General features: G+C 33.4%; 1 protein-coding gene and 1 long non-coding RNA gene across 3 annotated transcripts; both read left to right on the top strand.

Moving 5' to 3' along the window:
* Positions 1-5,759: 5,759 nt before the first annotated feature.
* LOC129889049 (uncharacterized) lies at positions 5,760-10,441 on the top strand. Of its 2 annotated transcripts, none has more exons than XR_008766780.1 (2): positions 5,760-6,581; positions 9,967-10,441. It is a non-coding gene; the product is annotated as an uncharacterized LOC129889049 (long non-coding RNA). The 2 variants fall into 2 exon arrangements; XR_008766779.1 differs by having other exon boundaries at positions 5,760-6,604.
* A 1,488-nt stretch (positions 10,442-11,929) lies between these two features.
* LOC129890435 (uncharacterized) lies at positions 11,930-15,266 on the top strand. The gene is made up of 3 exons (XM_055965992.1): positions 11,930-12,279; positions 13,290-13,355; positions 14,637-15,266. The coding sequence occupies exons 1-3, from the start codon at positions 12,106-12,108 to the stop codon at positions 15,147-15,149; spliced, it is 753 nt and encodes a 250-aa protein (XP_055821967.1). The 5' UTR covers positions 11,930-12,105; the 3' UTR covers positions 15,150-15,266.
* Positions 15,267-18,151: the final 2,885 nt, after the last annotated feature.

The following is an 18,151-nucleotide window of genomic DNA, read 5'->3' as shown; positions in this document are numbered from 1 at the left end:
ATCCCAATAACCCAAAGGTTGATACATGTAAACAGTCTCCTTGAGTTCACCATGTAAGAAAGCATTTTTGACGTCAAGTTGATGAATCGGTCATGCCTTGGAGAGAGTTAAACTAAGAACCGCATGAATAGTCGCCGGTTTGACAACTGGACTAAATGTCTCACCACAATCCATGCCAACCTGTTGGGTTTTACCATCACCTATGAGACAAGCTTTATGTCGCTCAAACGAACCATCAGATTTGTTTTTATGAGCAAAAATCCACATACACCGAATAACATTAACATTTGGAGGACGGGGCACCAACTCCTACATCTTATTTTGAATAAGAGCATTATATTCATCATCCATAGCTATTTTCCAATTTGGATCATGAAGAGCAGACACAGGGTTACGGGGTAGAGGGGACTTCAAGACGGATATAAGAAGATTGAAGGACCTCTTAGGCTTATAGATCCCATGCTGACTCCTAGTAACAGGACCGGTAGGCAGACTAGAGGGAGAGACAGGAGTGGATGGAGGAGGAGAGTTAGGTGTGAGAGCGGAAGAAGACGTTGGAGCTGACCCAGCAGGCAACGAATGAACAATCTGCCCAGGTGAGGGGGCAGATCCACTGGTTGGGCACGGCGGGATGGGCAGCGGTTTGGGAGAAAGATGGTGATCCGACGGATTTGTGGAGGTAGTGAGATAACGAACCACATAGGGAGATGGTCTATCGTCTAAAAATTGGTATGTGTGATTTTGAGGAGTATGTAACTTGACAAAAGGAAATTGTGTCTCATCAAATATTATGTGATGGCTAATGATGATTTTTTGAGATGACAAATCAAAATATTTATACCTACGATGATGACGGATATCCCAAAAAAACACACGGGGTTGAAGTTTGTTTATGAGTGTCGGGGGAATGAGAAGATAACATAAACACCCAAATACACGAATATGGAAATAAGAGGAATCCTTTCGATAAAAAATGTGAACAGGGGATTGATAGTTTACCAGTTTATGAGGAAGGATGTTGAGAAGATAAGTTGTCATTTGCAAAGCATGATGCCAAAAGTAAGGAGGAAGGGAAGCATGGGCCAATAAGGTATGAACTATGTTATTAATCATACGGATTTGTCTTTCGATTTATCCGTTTTGAGAAGATGTATGAGGACATGAATCACAATCGAAACGACAGACCATTGGCTCTACAGAAGTCCCAAAAGGGGCCATTATTAAATTCTTTGCCATTATCACATTGAATATTCTTGATGTCCCGCTCAAAGTGAGTTCGAATAAATATCTTAAAAGTTAAAAATGTGGAAAAGGTTTGTGATTTGTGCGATAAAGGAAACGTCCACAAGAATTTAGAATAATCATCCATAAACAAGACATAATATCGATGGCCTGAGGAACTCAAAACAGGTGCTGTCCAAAGATCACTATGTATAATATCAAGTGGCATAAGAGAGCTAGAATTCGAAGCATAAAATGACAACTTAACATATTTTCTAAGATCACAAGAATGAAAAATACGAACATCTCTACTTGAATTACAATCAATCAATTGGAATTTAACACAGGTGCTCCCGAGTGACTCAAACGAACATGCCAAAGAGATGGTGCCAAAGCAGCAAAAGTAGATGGTGAAGTGACTAGATTTGTGATTGGATAAAGCTCTTTTCGACTGTTACACCTCATTACCAGCCTCTCCGTCTGAAAATCCTTCACAGAAAACCCAAAGGGATCCAAATTAATAGAGACAGAGTTATCACTGGTAATTTTGCGGACGAACACCAAATTTTTAACTAGGTGAGAGGCATGAAGGACATTGTTTAAGTTCAAGGGAGGACACGGGGAAGAAAAAGTTGTGTAACCATAGCCATGAATTGGAATTGATTGACCATTACCAATAATTATACCACGTTTATTGTTCTTATTAAAATAAGATGTGAGGTTACCTTACGTGGATGTCATGTGAGAAATGACACCAGTGTCCATGTACCAATTTCCATCCGGTGGAGTGATTCCAAGAGTATGCATGGCGGCTTCAATGTCCGTAGGACTAGGAGCTGTCGTGTAGGCCTATTGAGGTCGAGGCCCAAGAACACCCGCTCGTGGTGGATGTTGTAGTCCATAATTGGGTCAGGACCAAGAATTTGAAGGATATGGACACGGTGGTATAGCCCAAGGACCCCATGATGCCATCCACGGCCACTGCTGTCCGCCAGGCCATAGAGAAGAGCACGGAGGGTTCTGCCCCGCTGACTGCTGCCCAGTGCCGCGGCTGTTGCTGCCTCCCAACTGACCACCACGGCTTGCATTACCGCCGTTGCTGGTAGCTCCTTTGCTGCCTCCACAACCACTATGTTGCCGCGATATATTTCCCCATTATTGCTTCGCTTGTGGTTCTTCTTCCCACCATTAGAATTGCGGTTGGAAGATGAATTATCAGGAACATCAGGAGGACCCTCGAATGAGCGAGCAACTAAGGCAGTGAATGAGATTTGGGCCGCTTTCTTAGCATGGAACAGGCTTAATAAATTTGAGGCAACGGGTCATGTTGGCGAATAAGAGTGGCCACACCTTGGTAGGGCTCGGTAAGGCTAGAGACTAGTTGAAGAACTAGTCGATCGTTAGCGACCGGGGAGCCAACATTCTTGAATTAATCCGCCAGAGATTTGAGATGTTGACAATAGGCAGAGACGTCGAAAAATCTTTCATGTCGACATGAGTGAAGTCGTACTCTAGGGTGACAGCACTAGAGTGTTTGTTATCTTGGAATATCTCACGCGAGCGATTCTAAGCCTCCATCACCGTGGTGTCGGGTTCAAAAATTGTATGCAAAAGATTATGAGAGATAGTAGAATAGAGCCATTGGAGAACGGCGACGTCCAGGGTGGACCACAGTTCTTTGTCTTCCTCTTGTTGAGGTCGTTTCTCCGTGCCCGCTGTCGGAGGAATAATATGATCAATCATCCGATGTGATCTTGCATGAATCTTAAAGAGTTCTGCCTAAGTGGAATATAGTACGTTCTCTATTTCAAGAGTGATGGGAACATGGCTCTTGATGTTGGATACAATAAGAGCAGGATGAAAGGAAGATTTGGAGTTAGACATGGTGATTGAGAAGAGAGGAAGAGGGAGAGGAGGGGGGCGGCGGTAGCAGGAATCCGAGAAGAAGAAGAAGGTTGGATCATGCCCTAGAAATCTTATATCATGAAAGAGATTAATCTCTTGATTTATTTCATTATCCTCAATAGTTTATATACACAAATACAAGAGTATAATTAAGCTATAATTAAGGAAACTAAATATTTCTATATTAGAAACTAAATAAATTAAATATCTCTATATTAAAAATTAAATATATGCAATTTGTTACAATCTGTCAGAATATATTTTCATATATTCTAACAATTATTTTATTATAATCAGAAATAATTTAATTTTAAAATTCCCTTTTTACGCTTAATGAAATGATATACGACATAAATATCTAAGAATTGTTATAGATCATAAATTTTAAAAGTCTTTTTTTTAAATATCATGTTTAGTCAAACGATGCCACATAAAATGAAATGAAGGATGAAAGTGACAAAAAATATATACATAGAACATGATAATATTCAATTTGAACTAGGAGTTGTAGATTCTATTCTTGACTATTCATAAATTAATACTTTTACTTATATAGAAGGAAAGAGTAGAGAGGTTCAATGAATGAGGTTGGATATTTTTCATATACATGGTGAAGTGATTGATAGTGACTGAGAAAATCTATGGCACTAAGTGACAAACTTGTTGCCTTTAATAATTTTCATCTTTCTAACGTATATTTGACTTCTATGTTACAAACTGGTTTGCGTTCAATATTCTTCAATTGACAGGGATATATATAATATAATATATACAAAACACACCCAGGTCACGGTACTAATTTTCATCATATCTCTCGTAAGTGGCCTACGCAAAAAAAAATTGTAAGCTCAATAATTAAAAATGTGAACAAAATAATAAGTTTTTATATTGAAGTCATTTATATAATTATAATCCATATTTTTAATTTGCTCATTGGCTCTATATGCATATTTAATAAAATTTCAATACAACGGTGTACCGTGAAATGCCGATTGGAAAAACTTATATCCACCCTATATTATTGGTTACACTCCGTGGTTGAGTTGGAAGACAAAAAAATATTTATTTATTTTTAAAAGAAAATCTAAAATTTAAAATTTATATTTTTTCATGTTAAAGATATTCAATTATATATATATATATATATATACTAGTGTTTATGAACGTGCTTTGCACGTTATTCCTTATCAATTATCATACAAAAGAGAATTCAGATGACTACTTCGGAGTTCCATCCCGACACCCAACTCGGGACTTGACCCCGACATCCGACCTCGACACCTGACACCTGAATTGGAATTTTGCTTTCTAACCAAGATTTGACCCTGACTCCCAACCCAACACTTGTTCTAAGACTCGACCCGAGACCCGAGTTCTAACTTGAGATCCAATCTCGATATTCGACTCTAGACCAGACTCGAAACTCAACCCCGACATTTGACCTCGACACTTGACACCCAACACTAATTTGGGATCATACTTCCGACACCAACTTTCTACCTAGGACCTGATTCGAATCCCGAATCGGGACACAGCTTTTGACCTAAGATTCAACCCTGTACCCGACTTTTGAATCAAGATCTGAATCGACCCCAACCAACCCCAACATACGACATGAGACCAACCTTGACTTTCGACTCCTGACTCGGCCCGACTTTCGACTCAAGATTCAACCCCGACATCATACCCTGGATTTGACTTGTGAACTGGATCTGACCTAGGACCCCATCTCGACTTCTAACATAGGACCCAACTCAAACTTTTGATTTGGGATCCGACTTTCGAATCATGACCCGACCATGAGATTCAACTTTTGAACCGGTATCTAATTCCTAAAACTCAACCTCGACGATCGATTAAGGACCCACTTTGATATTTGACTTGGAACTCGACCTTGACTCTCGATTTGAAACCCGAATCCAAAATCTGACACAAAACCCCACCCTAACACCTAACTCGAGACCCAACCCTGATACCCCAAAATCTTACCTCAATTTCTGACTCGGGATCCAACCTCGATCCGACCCGAAATCCAGGAGTTGGGTCTCGAATCATATTGAATTTAGGAAAAAAAGGTTAATGACAGAAGGTTGTATCTCATTGAATTGTTGATTGAACATTGCCTTTATTGAAAGACTCTATAATAGATAAAATTATCATTTACTATTTTTCTACAATAGACAAAATTGTCATTTACTATTTTCTTTAAATAATTATTATTTAATTATTATGCAAATATGTAGGACTTTGAAATTAATTAAAGTTATAACTATTAAATATTACTCCTTAAGGATATACAAGTCGTTCAATATTTAATGAATATTTTGATTGACCAATATTATTAAACGTGTAGAAATTCTGTACCCATAGTTTATTTGAAATAGATTTAATGTTAAGTTTCTAGTATTAATAGGATAATATGTATTCTACAATAAACTTAGTTCTAATAGAAATATGTTTTATTTAGTCTTATTGCAAAATTACATTTATACCCATTAGTAATTTTTTAGATGGAGAAAATTTTAACTTAAAAAAACAAATAAGTAAATCAACTTTTAGTGGATATTTTGGTCAATCAACATTTATATTCATGCTTTTATAATATATATATATATAATATAGGAGTATGTTTTTTCAGCTTATTGAGTTAAAAATTCCCTTCATTACATGTTACCTTATCTTTAGAATATTGGAGTAGAGAATGGTCGAGTAATCAAACAGAGAAATAAAGAAGATGCTGAAATAGAGAAGAAGAGAGAATTAGATTAATTAGAGCTGTGAAGGAGCATGGGCCGTGTCAATTAGAGCTGTGAAGGAGCATGGACTGTGCACATTGAGCATGGGTTGTTTAGTACATTCATGAAAAATGGAATTCCGAGCAATGTGCAGTGCTGCTTGACTGTCGAAATGAATCGGGACTGGCAAAGGTGGTGCAACTGAAAGGCCAGTGAGAAGGCGAGTCAACCAAGTGATTTCAGTAGTGACTCATCGAATAGATCTATATTCCGCCTCTGCGGAAGATAGGGATATGAAAACTTATTTCTTTGACTTCCAAGAGATAGGGGACCCTCCCAAGCTTATGAAAAAATCACTAACAGAATGACGAGTCGGGAAAAGATACCCAATCAGCATCGCAAAAAGCAAGAAGAGAAAGTGAAGGAGATGAGTTTATGAGAAGACCTTGATTGGGATTTTCTTTGAGGTAACGAAGAACACGAAAAGCATCTGAAAAATGGGCAAGTCTAGGACTTTACATATGCTGGCTAAGTATCAATACCGCGAAAGAAAGATTAGGGCGAGTATATTTCAAGTAGTTCAACTTGCCCACGAGTCGCCTGTAAGTAGTGGGATCATCGAGGAGATGTCTAGAATCAATCCCTAACTTGATTGAGGGATCCAAAGGTGAGGAAACCTTGGTGATATGGGAACAATCATATTCAGAGAGGAGATCAAGGGTGAACTTTCGTTGACTCATAATGTAAAAATGCTTTGATATCTGAAATTTCTGTTGAATTGTTGCCGGTGATGACTATGTCATCCACACAAACAACCATTAAAGTGATAGAGTCCCTCGACTGTTTGAAAAATAAGGAATAGTCATTTAGGAAGATAAATAACCTTTAAAACTGAGTTCCCCTACAAGTCAAGCATACCATTGCCGTGAGCTTGTTTTAAACCATAAAGGGATTTTCTGAGCTTTCAAACATGTTGAGGACTAGGTGAAACTAATTTAGCAAGAAATTTCACATTCATCTCTTTGTTCAAATCACCATGTAAGAAAACATTGTTTACATCTAGCTGATAAAGAGGCCAACTTTTCTTTACTGCCGCAACAAGAAGACACCTAACAGTAGTCATCTTGACAACAGGGGAGAAAGTTTCGTTGTCATCGATTCCTTCTCTTTGAACATCTCCTCTGATAACAAGTCGAGACCTTAACCTTTCCACAGTCCCGCCTGATAAATGTTTGACTTTGTAGACCCATTTACAATGTAATGCCTTCTTACCTTGTGGCAATAAAACTATTTCCCAAGTTTTGTTCCTTTCCAGTGCCTCAATTTCCTTACTCATAGCGTCCCTCCAACCAGGATGATTAGCAACCTTTGCATAATTACTAGGTTCTGAAATTTAAGATAAGGACCGAAGGATATGTTGATTTTGAAGTGATAAAGATGAAAAGGAGAAGGTAGAAGAATGTATTGGTGTAGTAAAACATGCCTTAGTCACATTTATCAGGATCAAATTACTAAAATATAGTTATCAAGATAGGCTGGTTTTCTAGAGACTCTTGCTGTTTTTCTTGTAGGTGGAGGAGGTGAGAAAGAACTTGAAAACTGAAGGTGAATACGAGAAGTAGGAACAGGAGAAGAGGGAGAATGTTGACTAGTAGAGAGAGTTCTAGATATATTAGGTGGTCTGGATGGAATGACATAACTAGAATTAGGAAAGAAATTGTTTGTGATTTCACCATTTGAGATATACAAATTACCATCAGTTGATTCATCAGTGTTGAAAGATTGAGGTGAAATGGGGAAAACAGATTCCTGATCATTTGAACATGAAGTGAAAGGAAAAATTTCCTCAAGAAAATGTACGTCTCTTGAAATAACAATTTTTCTAGTCTCTAAGTCCAAATACTTGTATCCTTTTTCAGTATCGGAATAACCTAAAAAGACACAAGGTTTGTCCCTAGGATCAAATTTTTCTCTGTTATAAGATAGAGTAGAAACATATGTCAAACAACCAAATACCCTTAGTCTTTCATAATCTGGTCTCTTATTAAATATTACTTCATAAGGTGTTTTTTCATTTAAAACTTCGGAGGGTATTCTGTTTATAAGATGAGTGGCAATGAGGATGCATTCACCCCAATAATGAATAGGAAGTTTTGACTGAAAAAGTAAATCTCTAGAAACCTCCAACAAATGTCTATTTTTCCTCTTCACAACTCTATTTTGTTGTGGAGTTAAAGCACAAAATATTTGGTGAACTATCCCTTCAGAAAATAGAAAAGCTACTGACTCATTGCTTTTTTCCAATTCAAGAGCATTGTCAGAACTTATCATCTTCACCTTAACACTGATTTGCCTTTGCACCATTGACAGAAAATTCTTTAGTACATGAAAAGCATCATTCTTAGTTTTCAGCAAATAAATCCAAGTTCCCCTACTAAATCATCAACAATAGTAAGAAAATATTTAAAACCATCATGTGTAGGTTCTTTATAAGGACCCCAAATATCTATGTGAATAAGCTCGAAAATTCTATTAGACTTGATATGACTAATAGGAAAGGATAATCTAGATTGTCTTGCCAAGGGACAAGCATCACAAGTGCATTCAGAAAGAGAAGAAAAATTAATGAAACTGATGTTTTTCATTGAATGAAAAGGAAAATGCCCCAATCGTTTGTGCCACAGTATTACATCGGATTTTGACTTAATTGAAACAGAAAGAAACTGAAAGAAATTTAGGACATTTGTTTGGAAATAAGATATCCTTTGATTGCCTAAAATAATAGCTATGAGTAGTACTACTAGGTTGAAGTAAGAAGAGTCCATCTTTAGCCTCACCAAAAGCTTGAGCCCTCTTCATAAAAGGGGCCTACAAAAGACATCCAATAGAAGTGAATAGAAGAATCGACTGAAATTATTTAATAAATTTGTCCACTGACAATAGATTATATCTAAAGGATGGCACAAGTAGAAAATTTTCAAGAATGACATCTGCAAAGAAGGAAATACTTCCTCTCTGTGTAATAATGACTTGAGACAGATTAGGGAGAATAATGAACATAGGAGAAGAAAAAGAAGTCAAAAAATTGAAAACTTTAGGGTTGAAACACATATTCTCAGATGCCCCTGAATCTATAATCCAAGAACTAGAATTCTTAGTGGCAAGACAAGTAAAAGCATGTGATAAGTAATACCAGTTTCAGTATTGGCATTTCCAGTAGCATTGATATCAGTTGGTATTGTTGAACCTGATAATTTTGCTGTCTTGTTTTCTTTGTAATATTGGACTGCCTGAGCATATTTCTCTTTAGTCAAGAATTGCCCCATATTTGAGTTGTAGTAGTTAGCTCCCTTTACCTCCTCAGTTGAGACAACATTGCTTTTGATTGCGGGTTGAAAGTTCTTTGGTTTGGTATTAGTGAATTTGAAATCGGGTGGAAAACCAATCAACCTGTAACAATTTTCCCTGATATGGTTGGTTTTCTTACAGTGAGTGCAGAACAAGTTGATTCTATTATCTGAAAATCTTTGTGGTAATCTATTTTCCCAAGTTCTTTGATTGCGTGACTGAAATTTCTGGTTTTTAGAATTAGCAACATATCCTTGGTTATTTACATGAGATTGAATAATTTCAGTTCCCTATCTTCTTACCATAAAAGAAGATGAACCAGTTATAGCATTTTCATTAACATGGATTTTTCTTTGATTTTCATCCTGCAAGAGAAGGGAATATGCATGATTAAGGTTAGGGAGGGTTTAATCATTATAATGTTACTCCTTGCTGGGACATAAGCTTCATTTAACTCCATGATAAACTTGATTAGCCTTTCATCTTCTAGAGATTTAGTTAACTTTTGTTTTCCTCCACATATGTAGTTACAGTTACACTTATTATCTGAATTGAGAGAGTCCAAATCATCCCATAATCTCTTCATTTTTGTGTAGTAACTTGCAACATCAGTGTTAGCTTGAACAAGATCACTATATTCCATTTGCAAATGAAAAAGTTTAGTTCCATTTGACTGTCCAAACCTTTGTTCCAAATCTGTATAAAGATTCTTTGCAGTTTTTGAGTAAATAACATTATCAGTTATTTCCTTGAACAGAGAGTTCAGTAGCCATGAAGTCACCATATCATTATATCTACTCCATGCTTGATATTGTGATGAATTTGGTTCTGGAATTTTGCAGGTACCATCTATAAACCCCAACTTATTTTTGGCTGACAGAGCTATGAGGATGGTTCTTCTCCATTCCAGAAAACCTCTTCCGTCAAAGGTGAAGTTCACTAAGCTTATGCCTGGTGAATCTAAGAAATGAAAATACAAGGGGTGACTGGCATCAATTTGATTCTCATTTCCAGATTGAGTTTCATTTTGTGTAACAATGGTGTTGTATCCTATTGTAACAATGAAGGAAGAACTGGAAGATGATGAAAATACTAGATCAGAAAAAAAAATTCTATTGCTCTGATACTATGTAAGAAATTTGAAGATGAGAGATTTTTGAGCAAATTTTTTGTATTTATTTCTTTGCACTCTTGCTGCTTTATACAAGTTTTGTACATAAAATAAATGAAAATGTATAATTAATTAGATTCTTGAATGTGCACAGCCCATGCTCCTGCACAACTCTAATTGACACAGCCCATACTCAATATGCACAGCCCATACTCCTTTACAGCTCTAATTGATCTGCTTCTCTCTTCTTCATTTCTCTGTTTGATTACTCAACTATTATGTACTCCAATATAAAAAAAGTCTTGGTTTTGTAAAATGGTGTTTAGACCCAAACTTAAAATTATTAATTTTAGTAGAGGTTGATTAAAAATAAAATTTAATTTGGACATAATGAATTTCAAAAACTATCAAAATTTTTACCAAATATGAATTGAGCACCTGGTGTAGCCATTTGGAGAAAGAGTTGTTTTTTGGGTCTGGACAACCAAGCGATTGTTTTATGGAAGGTGTTTTTTTTTTAATAATTTTGATTGGTAAAGTAAGCTTGGATAATTACTTTTGCAATCAATATGAGTTCTTTTTTCCTTGCTTTGCAAAATTTAAAATTATGTGCAAAATTTTAAATTTTAGAAAATTTGCATACGCAATAAAAATTCCCTTGCTAATTTTTATTGTGGTTATTAAACCAAATACATGATTGCTAAGCACCTTGAAAATCCAGAATATGATTAATGAAACAATATTTAATTCTAATACGCACTACAAAAGCTTATAAATATGTGATAATTTTTCCAAAGAACAATTGAGATGCGCAAGTTGATCATTCAACTATTATTTATTTATTTTGGTGAAATATGAAAGATTTTAAATTCATATTAGTCTATCACGTTCCCATTAAATTGAACAGAAATTACAAATTGCTAGTCCAAGTTGGGCTGCGGGAATGTTCAACAAAAGTTGCTAACAATTTTGACTGTTTTTATTTGTTTAAGCGAATCATTTGGAGTTGGATTTTTATCCTCGTATACACATATTTTATTTTTTAAATGTATTTTAATTTACTTGACCAGGTTATCGATATATCGATTCATAGTTTCAACATAATAATCTTTGACTATTTTGAATATTTACATGAAACTATTTTTTTAAACAACTTGATAGTATAAAAATTCTGACATGCAATGTCAATCTACATAAGCTAAATTCGTTATTATTAAAACAGATTGAGTTATATTATATGCAGACAGTGAATTATTTTTACCTCTTCTAGGTGACTTAATTGAATATAATCATTCTATTACTTTATTATTTAAGATTATCATATTAATATTACAATTACATGTCATAATTAATAAATACACCTTGATAATGACATGTTTTTTTACATCAGGAGGATGCACAAAACATATATAAACCCAATATTAAATTGTTAGAAGTGATCAAATTGAGAACAAATTATTCAAACTAGTCACTCTTAATTATGATTCTAGTCAAAGTGTAAGACCAAATGGGATCCTTCCAACATGTTTGTCTGGCAGTACTAAAATTCTTTAAAATACTACATTGGCCAACCAAAGAAAATATTAATATATGACTCATTGCATGCCTTGTTTGATTAATCAGTCCAACAAAATCCAAATTTCCTATGCCCTTTTCTTTTTTCTTGTACAAATGCAATTAATTCATGATTAGAAGAGTTAAAGACAAAATAAGAGAGGAAGATCAAATAAAGAAATCAAGTTAAATCAAGAAAAAGAACAACAAGAAGAAAATAGAATATTAATTATGGCTTGTTTTTTCCCATATAATAGCAGAAACTTGGATACAAGTTTCTTCATATTCAGGCCAACAATTGTGATTGTGGATGATCTTTTGGAAGCTCTCAAGCATTTCTCTTTTTCTACTCAAAGTCTTGGATGTGTACATAGTGCTATTTTTAGAAGCATTCATGGGAATATGGTATGTATGCATAATTAATCAACTTTAATTTGTTCCTTTTTTTTAAAAAAAAAAAATTCTCTTACTTTGTGGAATTTAGGTCATTTGTGATTTCAGTAAACAATCACCCTATTGAGTATTGAGTTTTATTTGTTGAATAGTTTTACTCAAATTGTTTTTTTAAGTTCTGAAAAATTTGGAAAATATGGTAACTACCTTGTACGGTTATGGGTAATCGACGTACTATGGCTAGAAGGACAAATCTTTGGATCAATCGAACATGTAGGGAGTTGGAGGTTGCATTCTATCAATGTCGAGTCATGGACTTGTTTTTTCAGTCTTTTTTTTTATATGACCGGCATAAGACTCGACTTGTTAAATATTACGGAGGTTCGGTGAGCACCATGCGAATCTTTTTACCATTTTCTTCTTTTTTACTTTGGTCAATATGAGTTCACCTGGTACTAGTAGCTTTATTAGTTTCTCTTCTTAGTAGGATCTTTCCAAGAAAATAGTTTAGTACTTGGGATGATTTTGGGCGCGACCTATTGCCTTTGGCTATATAATCGTGCTTGCGATTAAAAAAAAAAAAATCAAAATTTGAAAAATAAATTGCAATTTTTCCCACCTAGTTTTTTCATTGAAGACTTTTTTTTGAGATAAATTGAAAGAGCACGATGAAGTCAAAATTTTTAAAAGGTACTGATTCAGAAAAAAGGGGAAAAATATACCATGCCTTTTGTGAAGGAATTCAACATAAAATATGTGGGAATATTATGCCTAAAATTCGAAACTATTACAACCTAAAGCAGCTTGTGAACCACATTTGCTACACTAGAAGTTTCCTTTTCTAGTTTTCTTATGTTAAAGGGGGTTCAATAATCCTTTACATATACCAAAAAAAATTATTTTTATATTATATACATTGTATAATTATTTGACAAAGAGAATTTAATAGCACCTTTTTGATCATGTAGCTATGTATATTTTTTTCTAGCTTGATTGTTAATAATGTATATTTGGGAGTGCAGATGGTATGGTATGGAGCATGGATAAAGAGATCTAGTGAGAATAAGGACTCACTGGCTGCAACTCTTGTAAGTTTAATTTTATTATAGGATAATATGCGCTTATGAAAGGGAAAAAACTTAGCTCATGAATATCATTTGTCGGAAAGGAATAGCCTGAATAGAATAAAGAATAGTTTAATTTTCATCATTTCAGTTGTTGTTATCAATGTAACTTCATGCATTGATCATAAAAGGTTGAATGAACAGGATCCTTCCTTAATTAGAGATTTCGGATTTGAGTCCGGAGAATAAAAAAAATCTTGCTAGGAATATTTTCTCTAGGTCTTACGTGACGCAAATCTAAATTAATTAATCAGTGTCTCAAAACCTAATGAATATAAAATTAAAAAATCCGATGAGGTGAAAAATTATATAATATTAGCGCACAAAACTTAAAAAGTTAATTTGAAAACCTTTTTGTTCAAATATGAAGAACTTTACCTCTTGCCATTCTTTTCATCTTTTATGCCAATCAAGCAAAGATAAATATTTTAAATTTCCTTTCATTCACTAGTTTCAAATAAAGCACAAATATTACTTTAAGGTTCTTTTATTGAGTGAGTCATGAGTGGTAATTTGTTGATGCCATACACACTTGTTAAATTGCCAATGCTCATCCATTTTCTTTCATCAACTATCAATGTTAACAAATATGTTAAAGCATGACAATAATAATAGAATTATCGGTGCACAAAATTTAAACTCAATCAATATATTTTTTTTTCCAGATATAAAGTGTTTTCCCCCTTATAAGTTTTCACTTTTTTATTCTAATCTCTCTTTTCTTTCACTACTAAAAACTCACTATTTTTCCATTGAAAAATATTTAGTGGCTATTTTCAATATTTCAATGAGAATCAGTTTCTCACCATGCATTATCCCTATAAGCTGGTTAAGTGGAAATAACATGGAAAAAATCATATTTTATAATAATACAAATTTTCTATTAATTCTGAATAAGAAAAACCTTTATTTCTGTTTCTTTTCCTTACATTCAGGGTATTGTGGTAAAAATAAGATTAGAGTCAGCAAATAATCATTTAAATTAGAGTATTCATGATCTTTAACCTAGGAAGATTCCAATTTAATGAGATTCTGAAACGAGTAATCAATTAAATAACTTATAAATTTAAGTTCTACCCTAACCTTTAATTGTATTGGATTTTTTCCTTTCTTATTGGGTGGAGCTACTCTATATTATTATGTGGAAATGGCATGACCTTACTAGTCTTTATTTTAAGCTATTATTCGACATGAAAATCAACTTGTTACATTACTAATTAATGTTGCTCCATTTCCATTGATCAGCTTTCCATGTTAACAAGTGTATCAAGCATGGCAATTCTACTAGAACATGGCTTCTTTGATGCATATGCTGGAGAATCAAAGGATCATTCACCCGCCGCGAAATTCTACACAGGGGATATAGTTTCCATGAACTCTGCCTCTTTCTCCCTTCACGAAATGTCACTCGAAGATTTTACATACGCGTGCTTAGCCATTTTCAAGGACCGGTTCCACAAGATGGATGGCGCGGTATCTGGGGTTTGCTTGAAGTGCCATCAACTACCTAAAGTAGCCGCGGTTTTCGTGTGGAAATCCTTACAATGTTGCTACAATTACATATTGAATCAAGATTCTAGGAGTGTTCTTCCTTATTTTGATGGGTTTTCACTAGATTTGAAATATGATGTGTTTAAGGTTGTTTATGTTAGTGGAGATGGTCCCTTGAATTTTCATCTTTTCCCTCCTCACAAGATGTTGGAGGGCAAAGAAGGGTTACATAATGTTACTCAAGATCTTAATAGAATTACTAAATAAAAACTGAAAATAAGAGGTAAGTACTATATATTGGGCATAGAGACATGTGGATCATGCCTTCAATTTTGGTATGTAATTGATAAAGTTTACTATGAGGAAAATGAAAATTTTCTTTTACTATTCTTCTTATTAGAAGAAATGATTCAATTAGTCGCTATTTTTTCTTAGTTCAGAATCATTTTGTGCTCTACTAGTTTAAGAATTTTCATCCCCCCCCCCCCCCCTCCTAAAATTGTATTAGTAATACTCGACACATACTTTTGACATAGGCAATAGAGGAAGAGAGTACTTTAAGTGAATTTCCATTATGATTTTAATTTGCTTAGACATCTAAGGTATTCGTATACTTTGGCAATTATCTAAATAAATTTTTAGCTTATACTTTTTAGCCTGTTAGTTCGGACAAGCTGTGGAGAAACTAAAAGTGCTTATTTTTATTAATAAAAAGACTCATTCCAAACACTAAAGTGCCGATTTAAACTTTTTAAAATAAGAGTTTTTGAATAATAGGAGATTTCTAATTTTATATGCTAAGCAGATCAAAAATATAATTTCTCCTTTAAAATAGAATAAATAGCATTTGTTTATAAACTTTGAAAAGTTAGTAAAAGTTGTCTTAATTAACTCTCTACAAGTGAAAAGCCTCAAAATTTTTAAGGAAAATTGCTTAATTACACAAATATTCCTATCATATTTATTAATTCTTTTTATAGATTTAAAAAATTACATATTATCTCACTAATAAATAATTTTATGTCAGATTTCAAATAAGATACACCTATATATATGTATTTTTGCTATCAAATACACTCTAAAAATACAAATTCATAAAGAGAGAGGCTAGTGAGATAGGAGAGAAGTGAGCGGGAGAGTTTGTGTATCTCAGATACATGCGAATCACATTAGATACATGTATTCGGAATACTAGATAAATTCCAGATACAATTTGAAATACAGATACAAATAGAGAGAGAGAGAGACTAGCAAGATAGAGAGAGAAGCGAGCGAGAAAGGAGAGTGGCGACCGAGATAGTAGAGAGGCGAGCGACAGAGTCAGATATATGTGAATCCAGTCGGATACAGCGTATCTAGAATAAATTACATCTAATTTTGATCCAATTATCAATAGTCTGAATTCTGATAAGATTTGTAATATTGAAAATTCATGTAAAGGAAAACAATTTACTCCTAAACTAATGAGATTTATGTTATTTGTCCATATTTTAATTTGAACTTCTTTTAACAGCAAAATAACTTTATAGGGGTAAAAGGAAATAGATATTTCTGGTAAAAAAATGCCCTTAAGCTATGTGAAATGAAGAAAAATGTCCTTCATTTATATGTTGGTCTAAAAATACCCTTGTCGTCAATACTTTGGTCCAAAAATGTCCTTATTGTTACTTAATGGCCAAACATGTCCTTTTTCCAAATAAATATATTATTTATTTAATTTTTGAAGACATTTATTTTCTAATAATATTTTTTCTCGGCAAATATTTATCCTACTTTAATTTTAAAAAATATAATTAAAATATTTCTTATTTTATTATAATTATTTTTTTATTACTATCTAATAAAAATTAATGATGAGTTTACAATGAATTATGATGTTATATATATAACATATATTATTCATTAAAAAGGTACATAAAGTCATTTTATTTTAATTGATAAAATTATATTGAGAAGAAAAAAATTATTTCCTATATTTTTATTAGTTAAAGTAATTTTAAAAGAAAGAAAACAAGCATAAGATTCCTTAAAAGTATTGTTCTTTTTAGGAATAATATGTGTTTAAAAAGAAAATTAATAATATATTTATTCGAAAAGAATATTTTTGGCCCATTTAGTAATAATAGAAGTATTTTTGAACCAAACTATTAATAAAAAAGATATTTTAAAACTAAAATATTGATGATAGGGGCATATTTGGATCAAAATATAAACGGAGGGCATTTTTCATTTCACATAATTTAAGAGCATTTTAAACCCTTTTTCTTAGATATTTTGGTTAATGACAATCAGAGGAAATGTCATTTGAGAGACCCCTTCAAATAGGAAATGACTTTAAAGATGGATGATCTTAAATTTTTGATTTTGATTTATTTAATGGGAGAAATTTTAAGGTCAAAAGTCAAAAATATTGTTCATGAGATAAAAAATTTTAAACTTAAAGTTTATCTATCAAGGAACACACCAAAAAAAAAAGAAAAAAGAAAAGACCACCCCCTTTAAGGAGAAATTTACTTGAAAAGACCATTCTTAAAGACTTTTTTTTGAATTTTACAAATATGAATGTTTTTTTGACATATGTAGCAGTTTTAAATAATTTAAGTAGATAGTTATAATTTATTATTTAATGCCATAACTAATTATATTTTTACCTTAATTTAAGGGATTAAGGTGAAAAGGATAATCTTAAATCATTGTCTCTGTATATTACAGAATTCTAAACATTTTTTTTCTAATTTTTTCAATAAGAGAACAATTTTTTTGCTAATGCATATTCGTCAGTTGATGCTATTTTAGTTGTTAGTGATGTGCATTGACTTTTTTGATTCGCAGTATTTTGAAAAATGACGAAGCAAGATTCAACAACTGAAATGAACCTGTGCGATGAAGTTGTTGAGATGTTAACACCTGTTGGAGAGCCAAATTGGCGTTTGTTGTCTCCATTACATGTGTCTGAATCAAAACATTGTAACATTCAAAGTGTTAGTGTTTAGCCATTAGTGATGTTGATCGACAAAAGGAGAAGGGGTCAAAGAAGCATCTGACAAGGAGACAGTTAGAGGAGATCAAAAAGGAGAAATCTGTTGCACTTGATCCTGAAGATCAAGGTCGGAGTGTCAATAATGAAAGGAGAAAATTCAATGAAGTTGCAACACAAAACTCTAAATTGAAGGTATTGCCTTTTTTGATATGATAAATTTTGTTACTTGGTTATCAAGTGCGCATAATCAATGACAGAAAACAGAGGAACAAGAACTACATGTGCACAT

This window comes from Solanum dulcamara, chromosome 5 (genome assembly GCF_947179165.1).
Source record: "Solanum dulcamara chromosome 5, daSolDulc1.2, whole genome shotgun sequence".
Taxonomy (NCBI): domain Eukaryota; kingdom Viridiplantae; phylum Streptophyta; class Magnoliopsida; order Solanales; family Solanaceae; genus Solanum; species Solanum dulcamara.
Note: the sequence above shows the minus strand (reverse complement) of the source record. Positions and strands in the feature narration are given on the sequence as shown.